Genomic DNA, 19,782 nt, shown 5'->3' on the forward strand with positions numbered 1-19,782 from the left:
ATAAGGATACACCATTACGGTCTAAACATGTGGGTGAAAATAAACCAGAGCAAAAAAGAGACTACAGACTTTGGTTATTGAGTAGAACTATCACTCGTCGGAAAAAAAGCTGTTTTTATGTCTGGCTGTGGCTGCTTTGACAGTCCGGAGTCGCCTTCCATAGGGAAGTGCTTTGAAGAGTTTGTGGCCAGGGTGAGAGGGGTCAGAGATGATCTTGCACGCTCGCCTCCTGGCCCTTGCAGTGTACAGTTCGTCAATGGGGGGAAGCTTGCAGCCAACAACCTTCTCAGCTGTGTGAACGATCCGTTGCAGCCTCCAGATGTCGTGCTTGGTGGCTGAGCCAAACCAGACCATGATGGAGGTGGTGAGGACGGACTCAATGATAGCAATAGAGAATTGGAACATCATTGCCTGTGGCAGATTGTGTTTCTTCAGTTGCCGCAGGAAGTACGTCCTCTGTTGGGCCTTTTTGACTGTGGAGTTGATGGTGGCCCCCATTTAAGGTCCATTGAGATGATGGTTCCAAGGAACTTAAATGACTCCACAGATGTGACTACAGGGGTTGTTGATGGTGAGTGGGGGGAGGGGGATCTCTTCGAAAGTCTACAATTAGTTCCACTGTCTTGGGAGCATTGAGCTCCAGGTTGTTGCGATGGCACCAGGACGGCAGCTGTGTTACTTCCCATCAGTTCAAGCTGGGACTGCGATTAGTAGATGCATTGTTTTTGCAATACGAGCTTTACCTCACTAAAAGGATGCATTATTATATTAACTACAGAAACAGATACAAATATGATTTAAAGACATTTGAACAGATATATATATATGGGCCAAATGCAGGCAAATAGGACTAGCCCAGTATGGACAAGGTGGGCCGAAGAGCCTGTACAGCTCTATGGCTATTGATATATTCACCAAAACCAAAAAAAACAACTCATTGTTAATGCCCACTATTCAAGATTTTGCTTTTAACATAAAAATTGCACAGCAAAGCTTTGTTCCTTGTGCCTGCTCTGTGCTTCAATAAGATCTTTATTTTCTTGCCAATCCCCTTAATGTTATCCTGAATGCTCAAATATCTATTGATTGCAGCTGTTATCTTCTATATATAATACTAATGAATACAGATGGATGTAATTGAAATCAAGATAGAATGCTTTCACAACATGGCTGAATGCTGAACTTAAACTGTTTGCATGTTACATCTCAAAATTCCTATTTTAGATCAACTGTTCTGGGTAGTTACCAAAACAAACTCGGTATAGTGCAAAACGAAATGCAGATGCTGGAATCTTGAGCAAAAATAGAAGTGCAACAGTAACTCAGCGGTTTGAAGCATCTCTGGATAACATGGATTGTTGACATTTTGGGTTGTGACCCTGCTTCAGACTAATTGTAATGGGGGAAGAAAGATGTGAGGTTGGGGGCAACAGGGGATGGGAGAAATGGATGTCCATGTAGGTAGGGCACAGGGGAGAGAAAAAAAGGGGGGGCGGGGGGAATTTGTTGACATTACCTAAAATTGGAGAATTCAATGTTCATACCGTTAGGTTGTCTGCTACCCAAGCGGGATAGGTGTTACAATAGGAGGTCCTACTGCAGTTGTACAGGACCTTGGTGAGACCGCACCTGGAGTATTGTGTGCATTTTTGGTGTCCTAACTTGAGGAAGGACATTATTGCTATTGAGTTCAGCGTAGGTTCACCAGGTTAATTCCTGGGATGGTGGGACTGACATATGATGAAAGAATGGGTCGACTGGGCTTGTATTCACTGGAATTTAGGATGAGAGAAGATCTCATAGAAATGTAAAATTCTTAAAGGATTGGACAGGCTAGATACAGGAAAAATATTCCCGATGTTGGGGGAAACCAGAACCAGGGGGCACAGTTTAAGAAGAAGGGGTACGCCATTTAGGACTGAGATGAGGAAAAACTTTTTCACCTAGAGCGTTGTGAATCTGTGGTATTCTCTGCCACAGAAGGCAGTGGAGGCCAATTCATTGGATGTTTTCAAGAGGGAGTTAGATTTAGCTCCTGGGGCAAGAGAATTCAAGGGATATGGGGAAAAAGCAGGAACGGGGTACTAGTTTTAGATGATCAGCCATGATCATATTGAATGGCGGTGCTGGCTCGAAGGGCCAAATGGCCTCCTCCTGCACCTATTTTTCAATGTTGTTCTTTCAGTTTTTCTGCAGTCCCTCTTCTCAAGAAAAAGGAATGATGCAAATACTTTCAGAATTCAATAGAATAATGGATATATTTTACAAAAGACCTTAATGTGGACATGCATACAAACATCACTTCTCCCCCCCCCCCCCCCTTCCCCCCGACCTTGAAAATCAATCTTGCAAGTGTGATGTCAGGCATGTAAACGATGTTTCAGATACATTCTATCTGGTCGGATGTAATTAGAGCCTTAACATCAGATCTGGGAGACGATTGTGATTGGTTCACATATTCGACAAAGGGGTTTGAAGGATTTTGTGGACACACTACTGGTGGTACATGTTAACATATGGATGCATTAATGGCCTGTACCTGAATTTACTGATAATGACTCGAGGGCAGGCTAGGACTTTCTTTCTTGGAAGCTGAGGAGTTATCTTATAGAAATGCATAAAATCATAAAGGGAATATACAAATGTACTTTAAAAATGTTTACACAATCACAAGAGCAACATCAATATAAGAATGAAAAGTGAAAGGGTGAGAAACTGAAGTAAGGTTTAAGGCAGTGCAACAATTGGTAAATCATATTTTCTATACAGCTAGTAAAGAAACTTTTTCAAGCTCTGCCTTCAATTTAAAAATCAGTGTGCAAATTATGGCTAAATCAATCTTTGGAAAAATGAAGATAGATACAAAAAGCTGGAGTAACTCAGTGGGACAGGCAGCATCTCTGGAGAGAAGGAATGAGTGAAGTTTAGGGTCGAGACCCTTCTTCAGATTTAGCCACATGCAAGTACTTCTTAATACCCATTTAATGCATAAAATCACAAGGGGAATAGATAGGGTGAAGGCACAGAGTATTTTACCCAAAGGGAGGGGAATCAAGATCCAGAAGACATAGGTTTAAGGTAATAGAGGAAAGATTTAATAGGAATCTGAGGGTCAACATTTTCATTCAGAGGGTGTTGGGTACATGGAACAAGCTGCCAGAGGTAGTTGAGGCAGGTATAATAACATTTAAAAGCAGTTAGACAGGTACATGGATAGGATTTAGAAAATATGCGCCAAATTCTGGTAACTGGGACTAGCTTAGATGGGGAATCTTCGTCGGCATTGATGAGTTGGGTCAAAGGGCCTGTTTCCATATTGTATAACTCTATGACTATAACCCAATGACTTCAAAATCTAATCTGCAACTTTGCACAATATTGTTAGAAGCCAGTGCAAACATTTGTTATCAAGTTTGCAAGCAGATAAATAGCTCTCAAGATTTGAACTTAAGTTTTCTTGGTTGTTTCGTGTAGGCTAAAATTGCACTGAAATTGGTAATGATGGTGTACATTGAAATTACTGTAATTTTAAGTTTAATTTTCAAGCCGTTAATATTGCATAAAGACTTTAACACGCAAGGTTGTCAAACAGTACACAAACGGATGTCAATCAGGAGACCAGAAGCTGGGGAGGGAGGAGTTTCAATGTAAAAATAGCTATTTCAGGGTGGGTGGATAGATAAGAAACATTCTAAAACCTGACACCAAATCTCCACCCAAATAACTTCTATAATTGTACTTAGCTTTTGTTCATATTTGAGAGCTGAATGACAACCTGTAACAAAAGTGGGTGAGGCATTGGTTGATCATTGTTCCATGGGAAAGAAGCAGCTTTCTAGTCCTTATTACATTGAATATAAAAGCACTAGCATAGGTCAGAGTGAACTTTAATGGCAACCACATTTGGACACCAATGACTGTGGTTGTCTAGAATAGGGTAAGCTGAGTGTCAAAATGATCACTGGAATTTTTAACACCAGGGCAGCCATCACAAGATGATGACCTCAATGAAGCACAAATTACCTGTGTATGTGTATATCCGTGAGTGGCGTGTTGAAAAACATGCTCTAGTAAAATAATGTACATATTATGAATCCAGTTTGGAAATGGAACAGTTGTAACCAGCTCAGAAATGGTTCACACCACCATTTATTTAATCATGTCAATACAGATGGGCTGAATCTTGCAGACTGGCCATTTAAAATGACTTAAATCCTGGATTTCTGCATTCATTCCATATCTCCTGGAGACGAGTTCAGGGGTTTGAATTAGTCCCTGTACTTCAATGCTGGACTGCACATGGAATCCCATGACAGTGCCAGTCTTATGATGATTTGCACCTTATATTCTCTGCCAATCTGAAATCCTACTGATTTTCATTAGGATTCTTAGCCTGCAAGTTAGAAGACATAATTTCAAGTAATTAATTGTATTTAAGCGTCTTGATTCAGAATTTTTTAACTTTGAAATATTAGAAACATAGAAAATAGGTGGAGGCCATTCGGCCCTTTGAGCCAGCACCGCCATTCATTGTGATCATGGTTGATCGTCCCCAATCAATACCCCGTGCCTGCCTTCACCCTATATCCATTGATTCCATTAGCCCCTCGAGCTCTATCTAACTCAATTTTTTAACTATTAATTTATTTAAATGCTTAAAAGTATTAGTTAAATACTGAAGTAAAATGTCTATGAATATCAGAGATGTTTAGAAAATAGCCAATAACAACTTTGACAGCAGGCAAAGCTGTACTATCCCCCAGCTTTGCTGACAGTCAAAGCTTATCAGGTAGTTCTGATGCCATGACTTTAACTGACATGATCTGACTTGAGGATTTGGTGAGTTAGCAAGATAAACTGTGATAGCTGGTCCAGGATACTATAAACCCATCATTCATAACAGCAAGTGTAGATATTCCATGATCTTGTCCCTACATGCATTAATAAACATAACCCCCATCTGGTGGAGCTGCTGCCTCACAGCACTAGGGACCTGGGTTTGATCATGACCTTGGCTGCTGTCTGTGTGGAGTTTACACGTTCTCTCTGTGACTGTGTAGGTTTCCTCCTCCCACAACCCGACGACACGTGGGTTTGTGGGGTGCTATAAAATTGCCCCTAGTATGTGTAGAGGATGAATGCCAAAGTGGGATAACATAAAACTAGTGTGAATGTGTGATCGATGGTCAGTGTGGACTCAGTGGGCTGAAGAGCCTATTTCAATGCTGCATCTCATAACGAAACGAAACAAAATGCCAAGTGATTAGTGGCATAACATATATAAAATATACAAAGTACATGGGGAAAAATAGCAGCCAAAGCATTGTTGTAGTCAACTGAAAATATTGTCAGATGAAAATAGCACTATGTGATTCCTGACATGAAATTTTGATTTACCATTAGCACAAGACAGATGTCTTTTTAATGGCATATTCAGATCTACGAACATGCAATAAAACTCTCCCCATACAGATAATGCCTAACCATCTGTACCCACTGAGCTCTTTTTTACCAAAAATATATAGCATAGACTCAGCTAAATCTAATGTCATCCTAAAAATGCACATTCTTTTCATGCATAATCGAACTACACGTGAACAAATAGTAAGTGAAAAGCTTGCTACTTAACTTATAGTTTTTGGGGAATTACCACAAGTAGCATACCTTTGGGAGATAGGTTTTGGGTGGAATAAAATTTAGTTTGTTCATTTAAAACAGTAGATATCAAATGTCAAAAGCGGATAGTGAATTTTTGACAGTGACACATGCAAAAAGTGTGAAGGGTTAATGCGTTTGGCCAAATTATCAATTACAAGCTGTAAAATGTTATGTGCCATTTACTTAGTTACAAACAGTACACCATGTTGTAGATTGGCAATGCTAATACTATTTCCAGCATTCTTTTAATCCAATGTGAAATATTAGTTTCTGCTTCAGTTAAGTGTTGAATCCAGAATAATTACATTTTGTTCCCTCCAAAAATGATTCCAATAACTTTCAAACATATTTTACTTTTCCTTTTACCCAGTGTAGGGGAATCAAGAACCAGGGGACATAGGTTTAAGGTGAGAGGGTAAAGATTTAATAGGAACTTGAGGGGCAACATTTTCACATGGGTATATTGGAATGAGCTGCCAGAGGAAGTAGTCAGGCAGCTACTATAATAACATTTAAAAGATATTTGGACAGGTACATATATAGGAAAGCTTTTGAGAAATAGGTATCAAACGCTGGCAGGTGGGACTAGTGGAGATGGGGTATCTTGAAAGGCATAGGTAAGTTAGGCTGAAGGGCCTGTTTCCTTGCTGTATGACTATATTTCAATTTTTGAACATCAGCATCTTTAGTGTTTCACCGTGTGTTTTACTTCATCAGGTTGCTTTCCCCTCAGCTTTGCACAATTGCAAAATAAAAACATACAATTATTTATCTGCAAGACAACCGTTGTTAATTAATCTAATTTTAACATTCATCTATTGTCTTTATATTGTTAATCTCTAATTATTACTAAACAATCTCAAAGATTTATATGTGCTTTGGAGTAATTACATTTAGTAGATTATGTTACGTACTTGGTATTTAGACTAGCACTCTGGATTAACAGAATATTACAACAGACAGAATTAAAGAAATTAAAACTTACTGTTTTATTACGATAGTTATTTGATATGTCAAATTACAAGTGTATGATGTAACAAAATCAGTTAAACTTATATGCATATTTACATTATATATATATTTGAGAAATTAAGAAGCTACACCCTCATACATTTAAGAAATTACACCATAGCAGGAGTTAAACTAAATTGTACATCACATACTTTATATCTTTTCAACACAAAAATAAAAAATACCTAAAAATGAAATGTACCAAGTACAATATCAGTTACATTTAGGAGTTTTTAAATGTACAGCGAGGCACTTTTTTTTTGAAGTTGGCTGGGTATCAAGCAAGTAGCACTAAGCAAATAATAGACAGAACCTGGGGGGGAAAAATCAAAAATTACTAGACATTCTGTAGATTGAGATTTTCTCTTGATGTAGATTCTGTAGATTGAGATTTTCTCATTAAAAAAGCAAACGCATAAAAAAATGGAATTAGAACAAAATTGCATTAAAAAGATAAGTGGAATAAATATCATCTGTACTCAGAGAGGTCAATTAGCATTGTTAGCATGCCTTTTAGGCTTTCTTTAAAACTATAAAGCAGACATTGCATATAACTCAGTACATGGCTAGATGCACAATATTAGTAGTGCCTGGTCGTTATTAGGCCAGCGGATACCTATTACAACAAATAACACTTTGCAACAGCCAGCAAGTTGTTCTTATGGGGATAATCATATCTTGTATTCCACAGTATTAGCACTCTCAGCTCTTCTCTGGACCCAAAAGAAAATAATATAAAGCATTTTAAGATTATATTAAGTATTTAACAGTCTACTGACAGGTAAAATTCCCCCTCCAAATTAAATAGGAAATGATTTACACCAAGATAATATTTTTCTCCTAACGGTTCTTTGTTTAAAAAGTCATAAACTCAGGTTCCATCTGCACATCGGAAAAGGTGTGAAACGAAGCATGCTGATTTTGAATTAAAAAGCAAGCACGATCAGAGCAGAAAGTAATAGAATGGTATGCATGTGCAAATCTACCCCGACCGCCCCGACATGGCAATTTTGACTGCCTGACCGCGGGAGAAGACGGCAGGGAAGAGAGAAGACATTCTGGCCTTCTAACACAGTGAGGAGGTGACTGGAGGACACTCACTGTGATGGATGTTTTTTTGTTTTATGTTGGTTTTTGTGATTGTGTGTTTTATTGCTTTTTTAAAAAATTGCCTCTCATTGTTGACTGTGGGTAACGTAATTTTGTACATAAAACATGTTTTTGGATGACAATAAAGGTACTTTATACTTATTATATACATATTTGATTTGTGTACCAGTTCACTTTCACAAGTGTACTTTAAAAACGTTTACACAATCACAAGAAAGGCAACATCAATACATGCAGTTGTACAGGGCCTTGGTGAGACCGCACCTGGAGTATTGTGTACAGTTTTGGTCTCCTAATCTGAGGAAAGACATTCTAGCCTTAGAGGGAGTACAGAGAAGGTTCACCAGATTGATCCCTAGGATGACAGGACTTTCATATGAAGAAAGACTGGATAGACTAGGCTTATACTCGCTGGAATTTAGAAGACTGAGGGGGGATCTTATAGAAACATATAAAATTCTTAAGGGGTTGGAGAGGCTAGATGTGGGAAGATTGTTCCAGATGTTGGGGAGGTCCAGAACCAGGGGTCACAGTTTAAGGATAAGGGGGAAGTCTTTTAGGACCGAGATGAGAAAACATTTCTTCACACAGAGAGCGGTGAGTCTGTGGAATTCTCTGCCACAGAAGGTAGTTGAGGCCAGTTCATTGGCTATATTTAAGAGGGAGTTAGATGTGGCCCTTGTGGCTAAAGGGATCAGGGGGTATGGAGAGAAGGCAGGTACAGGTTACTGAGCTGGATGATCAGCCATGATCATATTGAGCGGCGGTGCAGGCTCGAAGGGCCGAATGGCCTACTCCTGCACCTATTTTCTATGTTTCTATGAGTGAAAAGTGAAAGGGTAAGAAACTGAACTTAAGGTTTAAGGCAGTGCAACAATTGGCAAATCATATTTTCCATACAGCTAGTAAAGATAAACTTTTTCAAGCTCTGCCTTCAATTTAAAAATCAGTGTGCAAATTATGACTAAATCAATATTTGGAAAAATGAAATTGATTTAGTCAGATACAAGTACTTCTTAATATCCATTTAATGCGAAAAAGATGAACACACTGGTTTCTGACCAAACTCCAGTTGAGCAGTAAATGCAAAACATTGATTATGTAAGGGATTCCCAGGTATAATGAGACTGGCCGAGATGTACAGGTGAAAATACATAAGGGATGAAATATGGAAGCCTGTGGAATATTTAGAAATCCATGCATTAAGAATTTCCTCTCAGGTTATTGCATTATTGGACAACTTCTGGCAGGAATCTTATCTAGTAGACATTATTCATGCAGCATTTTCAGTTTCTAATGCAATAATTGATAATACTTAGCTTTAGTTAAGCCTATGTGGATGATCATAATTGCAGTTAAAGAAAAGTCAATCAGACCCGTTTCCTCAGCTAGCTTTCAGTTGTTTCAAATAAAGTTAGGGTAAATTAAGGGGCACTTAATGGAGCACAGACATATAGTTTTTCAAAATGTGGGCAATGGAAATGCATGTAGAAATACAGTATAAGCAGAGGGTACTCTAAGCACAATTCAATTGTTGTTTTGAATACCCTAATGTTCAGAGTGCTGATGAAATCAAAGCATGGATGGAATTCTATAGTGAAGAATTACACAAGTATTCTAAATTGCAAAAGAAATTACTGCCCCTCACCACAATTTTCCTTGTGAAGCCATTCTATTAGGTACAAAACTAGAAACAAGCTCTTTAAAATTCAGTCTCATATCTTTAGCCTCTACTTTCAATGTGAAATAATACTCAAAGTTGGCTTATGTACAGAATGCTGTCAGTTCATTCCACCTACTCACAGCTGATAAATAAACGCATTCTAAAGTGAAATATTTTACAAATGGGATTATTTATTTACATATTTAAAAGTTAGAACTTGGCCAAGCAGCTTTGTCCTAAAATTTTAATGTAATTTTCTTGTGAATAAATATAATATTTAGAAGCATGAAATCTTTGACCAAAGATGATCCTACCACAACCACACTAGCTTGATTTTCCCCTTCAAATTCACAGAAATGAAAAAATGGAGTACAGGTGTGCTTAGGAAAAACATATAAAATGAAATGTGCCCATGTCCCCTAAGTAAAGCATTTACATTAATTCTACATATTACTTTCCAACCATAGGCTCTGCACAAAGTGAAGAATGCACACATTGATTTTTTTAAATTCAGAGAAAATGAATGTGCAAATTAAACTCAAGAACTTAATCCATTCATTGTCAAAATCTGTCTTCTCCACTGTGTAGGCCTAGTTCCTTACAGTCTGCCTGGCTCCATTGTCATTTCAATTTTTTAAATCACATATAAGCACAAAACCACATACATTTTTACAGGAAGTACACTAAAGATGCAGATGTGTCTGTGTGCAAAATTTATCCAGGGAAATCAACACCCAGTGGTTGTTTTTTTAAAGTAAAAGCTTGACTTTATAATCTCAGAACAAATGAAATTAGCATAGTTTAGTATCATTACTTTTAAATGTTCTAACATACACATAATTTACAACTTAAAACAAGATTTTTCCAAAATGACACGTATAGTTTTTGTAGCTTGTAGAGATAATGCTAGGTCTGAAATGTGTGAATTGACTAAAATCCTTTAGCTTTTTAACAGCATATGATGATTCCCAGTTACATCAATGTATTAAGACTTTTAATTTCTTGGGCCATTGACAGAAAACTTGCTGGTTGTGCAAAAATCTGGAAGTGTTTTTCATTTACCGAGAAATCTAAATATGTCCGTAACTTTCAATAAATTTCACATAATCATCTAAAGATCAGGAATTCTATGTTTTTGTGGGGAAGGTGGAATAATATTCAAAATAACAGAAAACCATAAGCATGCATGCACATTACAATGAATTAAAATTAATGATGTACCAAGAGTCCATTACATATCAAAATCTTGATATAGGACTGAAAGATTACATTTCTTCAAGTACAAGCCATATCTCAAATTTAGTTATTTGACACTTTACACGTGTTAAATAATTTGTAATTATTCAGACAGTAAATTCATCTGCATTGCTGGATAAGTGATTCCGTAAATGCACTTAGTAATACTTATTAGAACCAAAATCTAAAATAATCTTTCTGAATAAAAATCAAACAGTTCCTAGTGCTTTTAATCTGAAACGTGAGTCTCTGCATTAAAAGCTTCATGTGAGACACCAGGCCCCATAGCCAATTCAATGTACAAAACTGCAAAATGAATACCTTCTGCATAATTACATACAGTGTTCACTATTAACAGCTAAATATCTCTCTGCTTCACAAGATCTCTTGAGTTAGGCTGTGCCATGCGAAGTATTAGATGTGGTAGCCTTGAGAAATGTTATTATCATTTAAAGCACATCACTTCTCCTCAAGACTTGGAAACTTGCACAACTCTGCAACTGATCCTGGCTTTATATACCAAAGCGGCAAAAACCCTCCTGAGCCAGGATTGATGTCATCTGGAGTGAAACTATTCGCACAGCTTGGCTCCCAACTGGTCACATCATCCAGCTGCTTTGTGCTTCCCTCCGCAACATCCACAAATCTCACCACAATGGTGACAGGCTCTCAGTGGGAGATAGCAGCACATACACGGTGCAATTACAGACAAGGCTATAAGTGCCAGCCATCGCAAACAGAATTTGTCATCACCAGTGTCACATGAACATGGGTCAGAGAAATCTCCCTCAGAGTCTGACATGCAGTGATAGAGCATACTCTCAGCACACAGCATGCAGCTCACTTGATAAATGCACTTCTTGATTGGGTCTGGAGTATCCTGACATTGTCCTCTTCGGTTCTCCTCATGATTAAACATATCTCGACAATATATACACCGAGAGCGCTCTCCATCCTCTTTCCTTCGTTTTGATTTTTTTGATTTTAGTGAAGTGGAGGGCTGTGCTTTGAATACAATAGAACCTTTCGAATCTTTAACAGAATCAAATTCCATCCCTGGCACTGAAGGATATACGTAATCGTGTTTCTTAGATTCAGGTTTAAAACACACATATGAGTCTGCTTCAGTTTCCAAATCATTCTTTTGCACAATGGGATGTCTGTAGTCTTCATAGCCCCTAATCAATACATCCTTTAGAGGATTTATCCTCACCACCTCATCTTCATCTTGAAAACTGACATGTCTAGTTGATTTTAACATGATCTGAAAGAGATTTTAAAAGGTTTTCTCATTAGAAATCTAACAATGAGATTGAATTATCCCAGTTGGAGAACAAAAATAGGATGCGTAAAACAGCTTATTACACAGATATCATGAAACACATTTGGAAGTTCCTTTGACCAAGCTGGTAGGATCTCAGTCACTGGTCAAGGCACAATTTATGCCACTAAGGCTGTCACTAAGGCTATATATATTAATATATAGTTCTGAAAAACACCATAATGAATCACAAGAATAAAACTGAAAACATGCTTTAGGAAGATTTCAATACACAGATACAGGACTTATGACCCCATGCATTAGTTCTGCAAATACACACATTCTGATAATATCTGATTGCAAATATTCCAATAATCTGAATTATGGAAAATTATGACAAAAGCATCCAATTTTCATCTCTGTAAAATAGTTCCAGGTATTTCAATTTACATTTTCTAAAATGAAACAATAAATGTTACCTGATTCTGCTGAGCAGGAAAATACAATCTTCGAGAATTGAATTCCTCAGGTGGAGGGGTTCTAACGTAGCAGCTTCTGCAAGGTTCATTGGTCACCACAGTGTCACTTCGTAAAACTCTCTCCTTTCTTTTCAAAGAATCAGCATAATTTTCTTGAGGAGGCTGAAACAGAACACAAATATCTTTCATTACTTATAATGAAAGAGTTTGGTTAATTCATTTCAAATTCTAAACATAGTATATTTTCATTTTGACCACCAGAGGTCAACCTACCACAATTCCTGGAAACATTCCACAAAATAAAACAATGCTGCAGTGTATCCTATGGGACTGTGCAGATCGATGTCTGCAGAACTGCTGGAATTCCACAAAAGTGCCGCCAAGTTTAACTTCCTGCATGAACTCTAAAGTCTTGACCTTGGCTGGCTGCTTATTTCCGATCAGTGCTCTTATACACGATTCTTTAAAGATGTCCAATACATAGAACATAGAAAAGTACAGATAGACACAAATTGCTGAAGTGGGATAGGCAGCATCTCTGGAGAGAAGGAATGGGTGAAGGAATTCTCTCCAGAAATGCTGCCTGTCCCGCTGAGTTACTCCAGCATTTTGTGTCTATCTTCGATTTAAACCAGCATCTGCAGTTCCTTCCTACACAGAAAAGTACAGCACAGGAACAGACCTTTTGACCCACCATGTCTGTATCGACCATAAAGCCAAAATAAAATAATTTTATCTGTCTGCACATGATCCTTATCCCTCCATACCCATATGTCTATCCAAAAGCCTCTAACACCACTATTGTATCTACCTCCACCACCACTCTTTGTGTATTTAGAACTTGCCCTGCAGATCTCCTTTAAATTGTGGCCCTCTTACCATAAAGCGATGCCCTCTAGTCTTTGATATTTCCACATTGGAAAAAAGGTTCTGTCTATCCTCTCTAAGCCTCTCATCATCTTATATACTATCAGATCTCCACTCAACCTCCAGAGTTCTAGAAAAAACAATCTAAGTTTGTCCATCCTCTCCTAGTAGATCCTAATATGATCGAATCCAGATTCTGGTAAACCTCTTTTGCACCCTCTACAAAGCCACCACATCCTTCCAGTATAGGAGCGACCAGAACTGCATGCAATACTCCAGATGCAGCCTAAACAAAGTTTTATAGCAAGAATTTCCCCACTCTGGCAATCCGACACCCAATTCCAAGTCAGTTTAGTCCTGGCACATCCACATCACCTTCACATATTTGAAGACTAAAGAACAGCAGTGGAAAAACTAAGATTTTATATCATTTATATTGTTTGAATTAAGTTGTTAAATATTTTTACTTTTAAATTGTTTTTAGTTTTTTTCAAATTTATCTCATGGTTCAATTTCTAATGAGAAAACTATGAAGAATATCTTTCAGATCATGTTAAAATCAACTGGACATATCAGCTTTCATTCATTTATCTTTGTATATCAGCTCTTATTTTTTCAGCTGTTTCATTGAACAGATTAGTAGGAATCCCTTGGGTACAGCAGTACATTGTTTCAGAATTAGGCCAAATCAATTTGTCAGAGGTGGATTTGCACTCCAAAGACGTACAGGTATGTAGGTTAATTGGCTGGGTAAATGTAAAAATTGTCCCTAGTGGGTGTAGGATAGTGTTAATATACGGGGATCGCTGGGCGGCACGGACTTGGAGGGCCGAAAAGGCCTGTTTCCGGCTGTATATATATGATATGATATGATATGATAAAGCATCGGCAAGAAAATGTAAGCATTGGAGGGAGCCACAAGGAAGAAGGATGTCCTGTAGCGTTCTGTACTGCATCTTGGTGGAACCAGTCTGTTGCTGAAGGTACTCCTCAGGTTGACTAGTGTGTCATGGACGGGGTGAGCTGTATTGTCCAAGATTAATCCTGCTGGTGGAAGGTGAAGACAAAGGGGACTCTGTCCTTGTTACGAATAGGGGGAGGGGGAGCAAGAGTGGAGCTGCGGGATATTGAGGAGACCCGAGTGTGAGCCTCAACTATAATTTCCTAAAGAAATTAATTCCCGTTTCCTAAAGAACGAGGACATCTCCGATGCCCTTATATGGAACACCTTATCCTGGGCACAGAGGCAGCGTAAACGGAGGAATTGAGAGTAGGGGAGAGAGTATTTACAGGAAACAGGGTGGGAAGAAGTGTAGGCAAGATAGCTGTGGGAGTCAGTGGGTTTGTCGTATATGTCGGTCAATAGTCTGTCTCCTGTGATGGAGACGGTGAGATCCAGAAACGGAAGGGAAATGTCGGAGATGTCCGTTCCCACCCAAACCACTCCCTCCCCAGGTACTTTCCCCTGCAACTGCAGGAGATGCAACATCTGTCCCTTTACCTCCCCCCTCGACTCCATCCAAGGACCCAAACAATCTTTCCAGGTGAGGCAGAGGTTCACCTGCACTTCCTCCAACCTCATCTACTACATCCGCTATTCCAGGTGCCAACTTCTCTACATCGGCGAGACCAAGCGCAGGCTCGGCTCCGTCAGTCCGTCTTAACCTATCTGATTTCCTGGTGGCTCAGCACTTCAACTCCCCCTCCCATTCCCAATCTGACCTTTCTGTCCTGGACCTCCTCCATTGTCAGAGTGAGGCCCAGCGCAAATTGGAGAAACAGCACCTCATATTTTGCTTGGGTAGTTTACACCCCAGCGGTATGATCATTGATTTCTCTAACTTCAGATAGTCCCTGCTTTCCCTCTCTATCCCCTCCCCCTTCCCAGTTCTCCCACTAGTCTTCCTGTCTCCAACTCCATTCAATTTTTGTCCCGCCCCCTCCCCTGACATTAGTCTGAAGAAGGGTCTCGACCTGAAACATCACCCATTCTTTCTCTCCCGAGATGCTGCCTGACCCGCTGAGTTACTCCAGCATTTTGTGTCTACCTACACCTATCACTTGCCAGGCTTTGTCCTATCCTTCGTATTTTTCCAGCTTTTTCCCCTACTACAAGTAGACTGAAGGGTCCCAACCCGAAATGTCACTTATCCATGTTCCCTGGAGATTTTGTGTTTTTTTGTAAACCAGCATCTGCAGTTCCTCATTTCTTCAATGTGAAAACTCTATACGCCTGCATCTTTTCCACCTAACTTCTTAAATATATGAATAGATTGAAATAACACCAGATTGTAAAACCATCTGCTTTCAATTAACTCTACATAAAAAATCCTCTCACTGAGTCGTCAACAAACAGTTTTAGGACAAATTTAGATTCTGACTATTCAAAGCTATCACTGAGTTTGCCCCACAATCTTGGAGGTCACCGTGAACTGGATTAGTCAACTGGACCAGTTACATAAATACGATGGCAGTGAGAGCAGATCAGTGACAGAATATCTTGGTGAGAGTGACTCACCACCTGACTCCTATACACAGCACAATTTATGAGTATGATGGAATATCGCTACTTGCCTTGACAAGTGCAGCCTTAACAATTAAACATTCAATACGGTCCAGGATTAAGAGTCAGCTTGAATGACATCCCACGCCACCATGAACACTCACTACCTTTACAACTGCTATGATAAAGTTATAGGGTGTATCACCTTCAAGATGCCCTGCAGTTATTTTGCTATGCTATTCAGTCAACACCTTTCAACTCACAAGCTCTGCAATCAAGGATAGGGGCAGTGGGCATATGGGAATATCAGTAGCTAACTTGGGAATATATTGCCTTCACAGTCATTTGCTTTGAATCCTGGAACTCACTCCCAACAGTATTATTGGAGTACTTTCAACAGGAAGACTTTTTTTAGGGGAATGGTGAGTAGCGTGGGCCAAAAAACTGTGGTGCTATCATGTACCGTTTTGGCTGTGTAGAAGCGCAAGGGCATGGTGCACACATACACACAAACAAACCGAAAGTTTTAGTTATATAATATATATATATATATATATAGGAGGGGGGGGGAGGGGTGAAGGGGATGGGGTGAGGGGGAGGGAGGGGTGATGGGGTGGGAGGGGTGAAGGGGATGGGGAGGTTGAGGGGGATGGGGTGGTATGGGAGAAGGGGTGATAGGGATGGGAAGGGGAGGGGTGAAGGGGAGGAGGTGGTACTGCACCAATGCAGAAGAGGTTTAGACCCAACGGGTCCATTTGGTCTCGTGTTATATAAATGCAACATATTTCCTGTAAATGAATAGGAATGAACGTGTATTTTAAACCAAATACTAGTTAAAAGGTAGTAAACTTGTGTGATTTTTTTTACCCCCTTAAAATGATCAAAATTAGCCAAAGCAAACATAATTTCTGTGGGTGGTGAATAGAAAAAGTGGGTTCTTGCTAAGTTAATGACAGATAAATAAATAAAGATAGATAAATAGATAGATGTCATTAACTTAACAAGAACCCACTTTTTCTATTATTTCCTAGTGTTCATCAAATGAAGTACACTTTTCCAGATTTGCAATACCTTTACAGTAAAAAAACAGAATTACACAACACTGCAGCACAGTTTATAACTAGCATGTTGCAAGATGGAAATTTTAAAAAAAGCAGCTGAGTGATTAAAAACTGCAACCACCACCCACATTCTGTGACTATGTTACTCTGCCCTGACAAGGCTTGGCAAGTTCTGACTGTAAAAAGCAACCCAACACAGCTTTTATGCAAAACGGAAATCTGTTTTTCTCCCAGCTGCTGTTATAGTAATTACTGTCTTGTGGTTGCTAAGAGATGCTTCCTATGATTATTTTTCTCTTCAAAGTACTAAAATGGCTTGACTGGATGATGGGTAAAGTAATAAAATCAATTCCAGCTGCAAACTGTTGGACAAATACAGTTGTACAGAAAATGGGATCCAGATCCAGCTTCTTCAAAGTACGGAAACTTCTTTATATCCCCTTTCTGTAGACTGAAATTCAAGAAGAAAATTATTAACAGCTTACAAAAAGCGTTCTGTTTTATTTGGGCTCAGCAGTATTTAGCAAGGAAAATTAGTGGCATATAGTCCCCTTGAATTTTAGAATTTGGATACTAACACTTGCTATGAAAAGAAATAGCTTTAAAGTGGGAAGTAGACAGTAATCTGTCCCATATTCAAGTAATTTAACATTTAAAAAAAATCATCAGGTATTTGTCCCCATCAGATGAAAAATTGTTTGCAAAGAGAAATTTCAAAAATGCAGATTCCTTAAGCAAATACGAAGTTTGAAAAGGGTCCTGACCCAAATCGCCATCTGTCCATTCCCTCCAGAGGCTGCCTGACCTGATGAGTTCCTCCAATACTTTGTGTTTTGCTTCCTTATGTAATCATCTGAAAAATTACTTAAGTTTGTGTTTAAAAACAATTATGTTTTAATATTTAAAATGAAAAATCTAAGAATTAAGAGCTTAAAGTGAAGATCAAAATGATAAAAATGCCCAGCTCAGAAAAACTTCACAAACAATTCATTTGACTCTAAATTTAACTTTCATTCCAACAGCATGGCAGAATACACAAATTAAATTTAAGGTTCAATGTAGAAATTAACAACCACAAACCTATGCTTACATGTTCTAATTTTCAAATTTAAAGTGTATGACATTTTTGAATCGTGGTACATTTGGCAAGATGTTCTACTATTGCCTGGAGTTTCTGCCGTATAATTAGCAGATCTAGTAGCTATTCACTAGATCCAAGTTCCTTGAAGTTTTGGCATAAAATCATTTGTGTATCATAAATAACATTTGTCATGTATCTGTGTTTTAGCACTTATGCTTTTAATTGGTTTAAAAATATTCCTTGATTTATGAGTGACAATATAGCAGCTTCATTAACAAAGCTAAAAAAGGGTATATCATAGAAATATTTGAATAAGACTTGATTTACTCGTATTAAAATTGAGGCACAAGGGCCATCTGATGCTGGGTTCTAGAGTAACAACCAATCTGCTGTAAGAACTCAGTGGTTCGAGCAGCAACTGTGATGCAGAGTTTCGATCCAAAATGTTGATCATTCCTTTCCATTCACCGATGCCTCGACCCGCTGACTTCCTCCAGCAGATTGGTTGTGGCACCAGCTGTAAATCACCAGATTCTAACAAAAAAATAAATGGAAAAACTTTACATAAACATTTGCTTGTCGTAATGGCATTGATAGTTACTTATTTTATTCAAATGTTTCTGTATGATGGATTGAAAGAGCTTAAAATTAAGGTCATGAGTAGTTGATCAATTACATCAATTACGGTCAGGCTGTTGAAGTTGCCACGTTCCAGGCCGCGCCGGGCCGACCCAAGCCCCGCGATCTGGGGCGGGCAAAGACGCTGCCGTAGCACGTCCGGGCTCCCTACATTGAAGCCCCCGCTGGGCAGAGAAAATCCCGCGGCCTATTTCAGGCCGCGCCGGACAGTGAAAGGTCCACGGCGGGCCGACCCAAGCCCCACAATTCGGGGCGGGCGAAGACGCTGCCGCTGCCGGAGCTCCTGATGTCGGCCCCCACCCAGGGGCCTGCGAGCTTCCGATATCCACGCGGCCCACGGCTGGAGCCTCCGAAGGCGAGTCGCAGCCGCTCTCGCAGCACCACCACAGCCTCCGAAGGCAGCCAGCTCCGCAGATGGTAAGTCCGGTCCGCGGGCTCTGCGGACCAGAGCCCAGGTGGTCCCAGGTGTAGGCCGCCAGCTCCAGGTGTTTGGTCGATGGTAGGCCGCAGCGGGAACGGAGACACGGCCCAGAAAACAAAGGTTGGGTCTCTGTTCGGAAGAGACAATTTTACAGTTCCCCCCCCCCCATATAGTACAACCACAAAAAACAATACATCATATCTAAACACTACAATTAAGACAAAAAACAACAAAAAACACAAAAGACAAACGGACTGCAGGCAAGCCACAGCTGCTAGGGCAGCGCAGGCGCAGGTCTTTCAGGTTTTTTTTTAAACGGTAGGGCTATATCTTAACAGGAGACTAAATTTGTTACACTTAAATGATCAATTTGAGGGAGAATTAAACTCAAACCCAAACTATGAATCTATAATAATAGAAAATACTGGTCAGGAAGATCTGTGACTAGGGAAACAAAGTTAATATTTCCAGGCCATGACCCTGTAGCACCAGAACAACAACATATGGATTTTTTAGCAAAATCCACATCCATGCTCTTTTGAGAGAAAAATGAAATTGAACATTGACACCCCAAAACAAATATTTTTACATGTAGAAATACTGAAGCATATCCTTGTGTACCAGGGTACTAGCCTTTGACCTGATTCGGCAACTACAGTTTTCGTGTGGATGGCCACATGATATTGGGTACAAAAGACAAATATAAAATTATAAAAGGACTGGACAAGCTAGATGCAGGAAAATGTTCTCAATGTTGGGGGAGTCCAGAACCAGGGGCCACAGTCTTAGAAT

The 19,782-nt window shown here is 39.3% G+C and overlaps 1 protein-coding gene across 2 annotated transcripts in view; it reads right to left on the minus strand.

Moving 5' to 3' along the window:
* Positions 1–6,721: 6,721 nt before the first annotated feature.
* The window catches only part of spred1 (sprouty related EVH1 domain containing 1), a 69,435-nt gene continuing 56,374 nt past the window's right edge, over positions 6,722–19,782 (minus strand). For both annotated transcript variants that reach the window (XM_078406385.1, XM_078406386.1), the window contains exons 5-6: positions 12,419–12,580; positions 6,722–11,942 (exon numbers count right to left, since the gene is read on the minus strand). In XM_078406385.1, coding sequence (XP_078262511.1) covers positions 11,283–11,942; positions 12,419–12,580 — 822 coding nt within the window. In that variant the 3' untranslated portion in view covers positions 6,722–11,282. The remainder of the gene's footprint in view (positions 11,943–12,418; positions 12,581–19,782) is intronic.

Source organism: Rhinoraja longicauda, chromosome 10, assembly GCF_053455715.1.
Source record: "Rhinoraja longicauda isolate Sanriku21f chromosome 10, sRhiLon1.1, whole genome shotgun sequence".
NCBI lineage: Eukaryota > Metazoa > Chordata > Chondrichthyes > Rajiformes > Arhynchobatidae > Rhinoraja > Rhinoraja longicauda.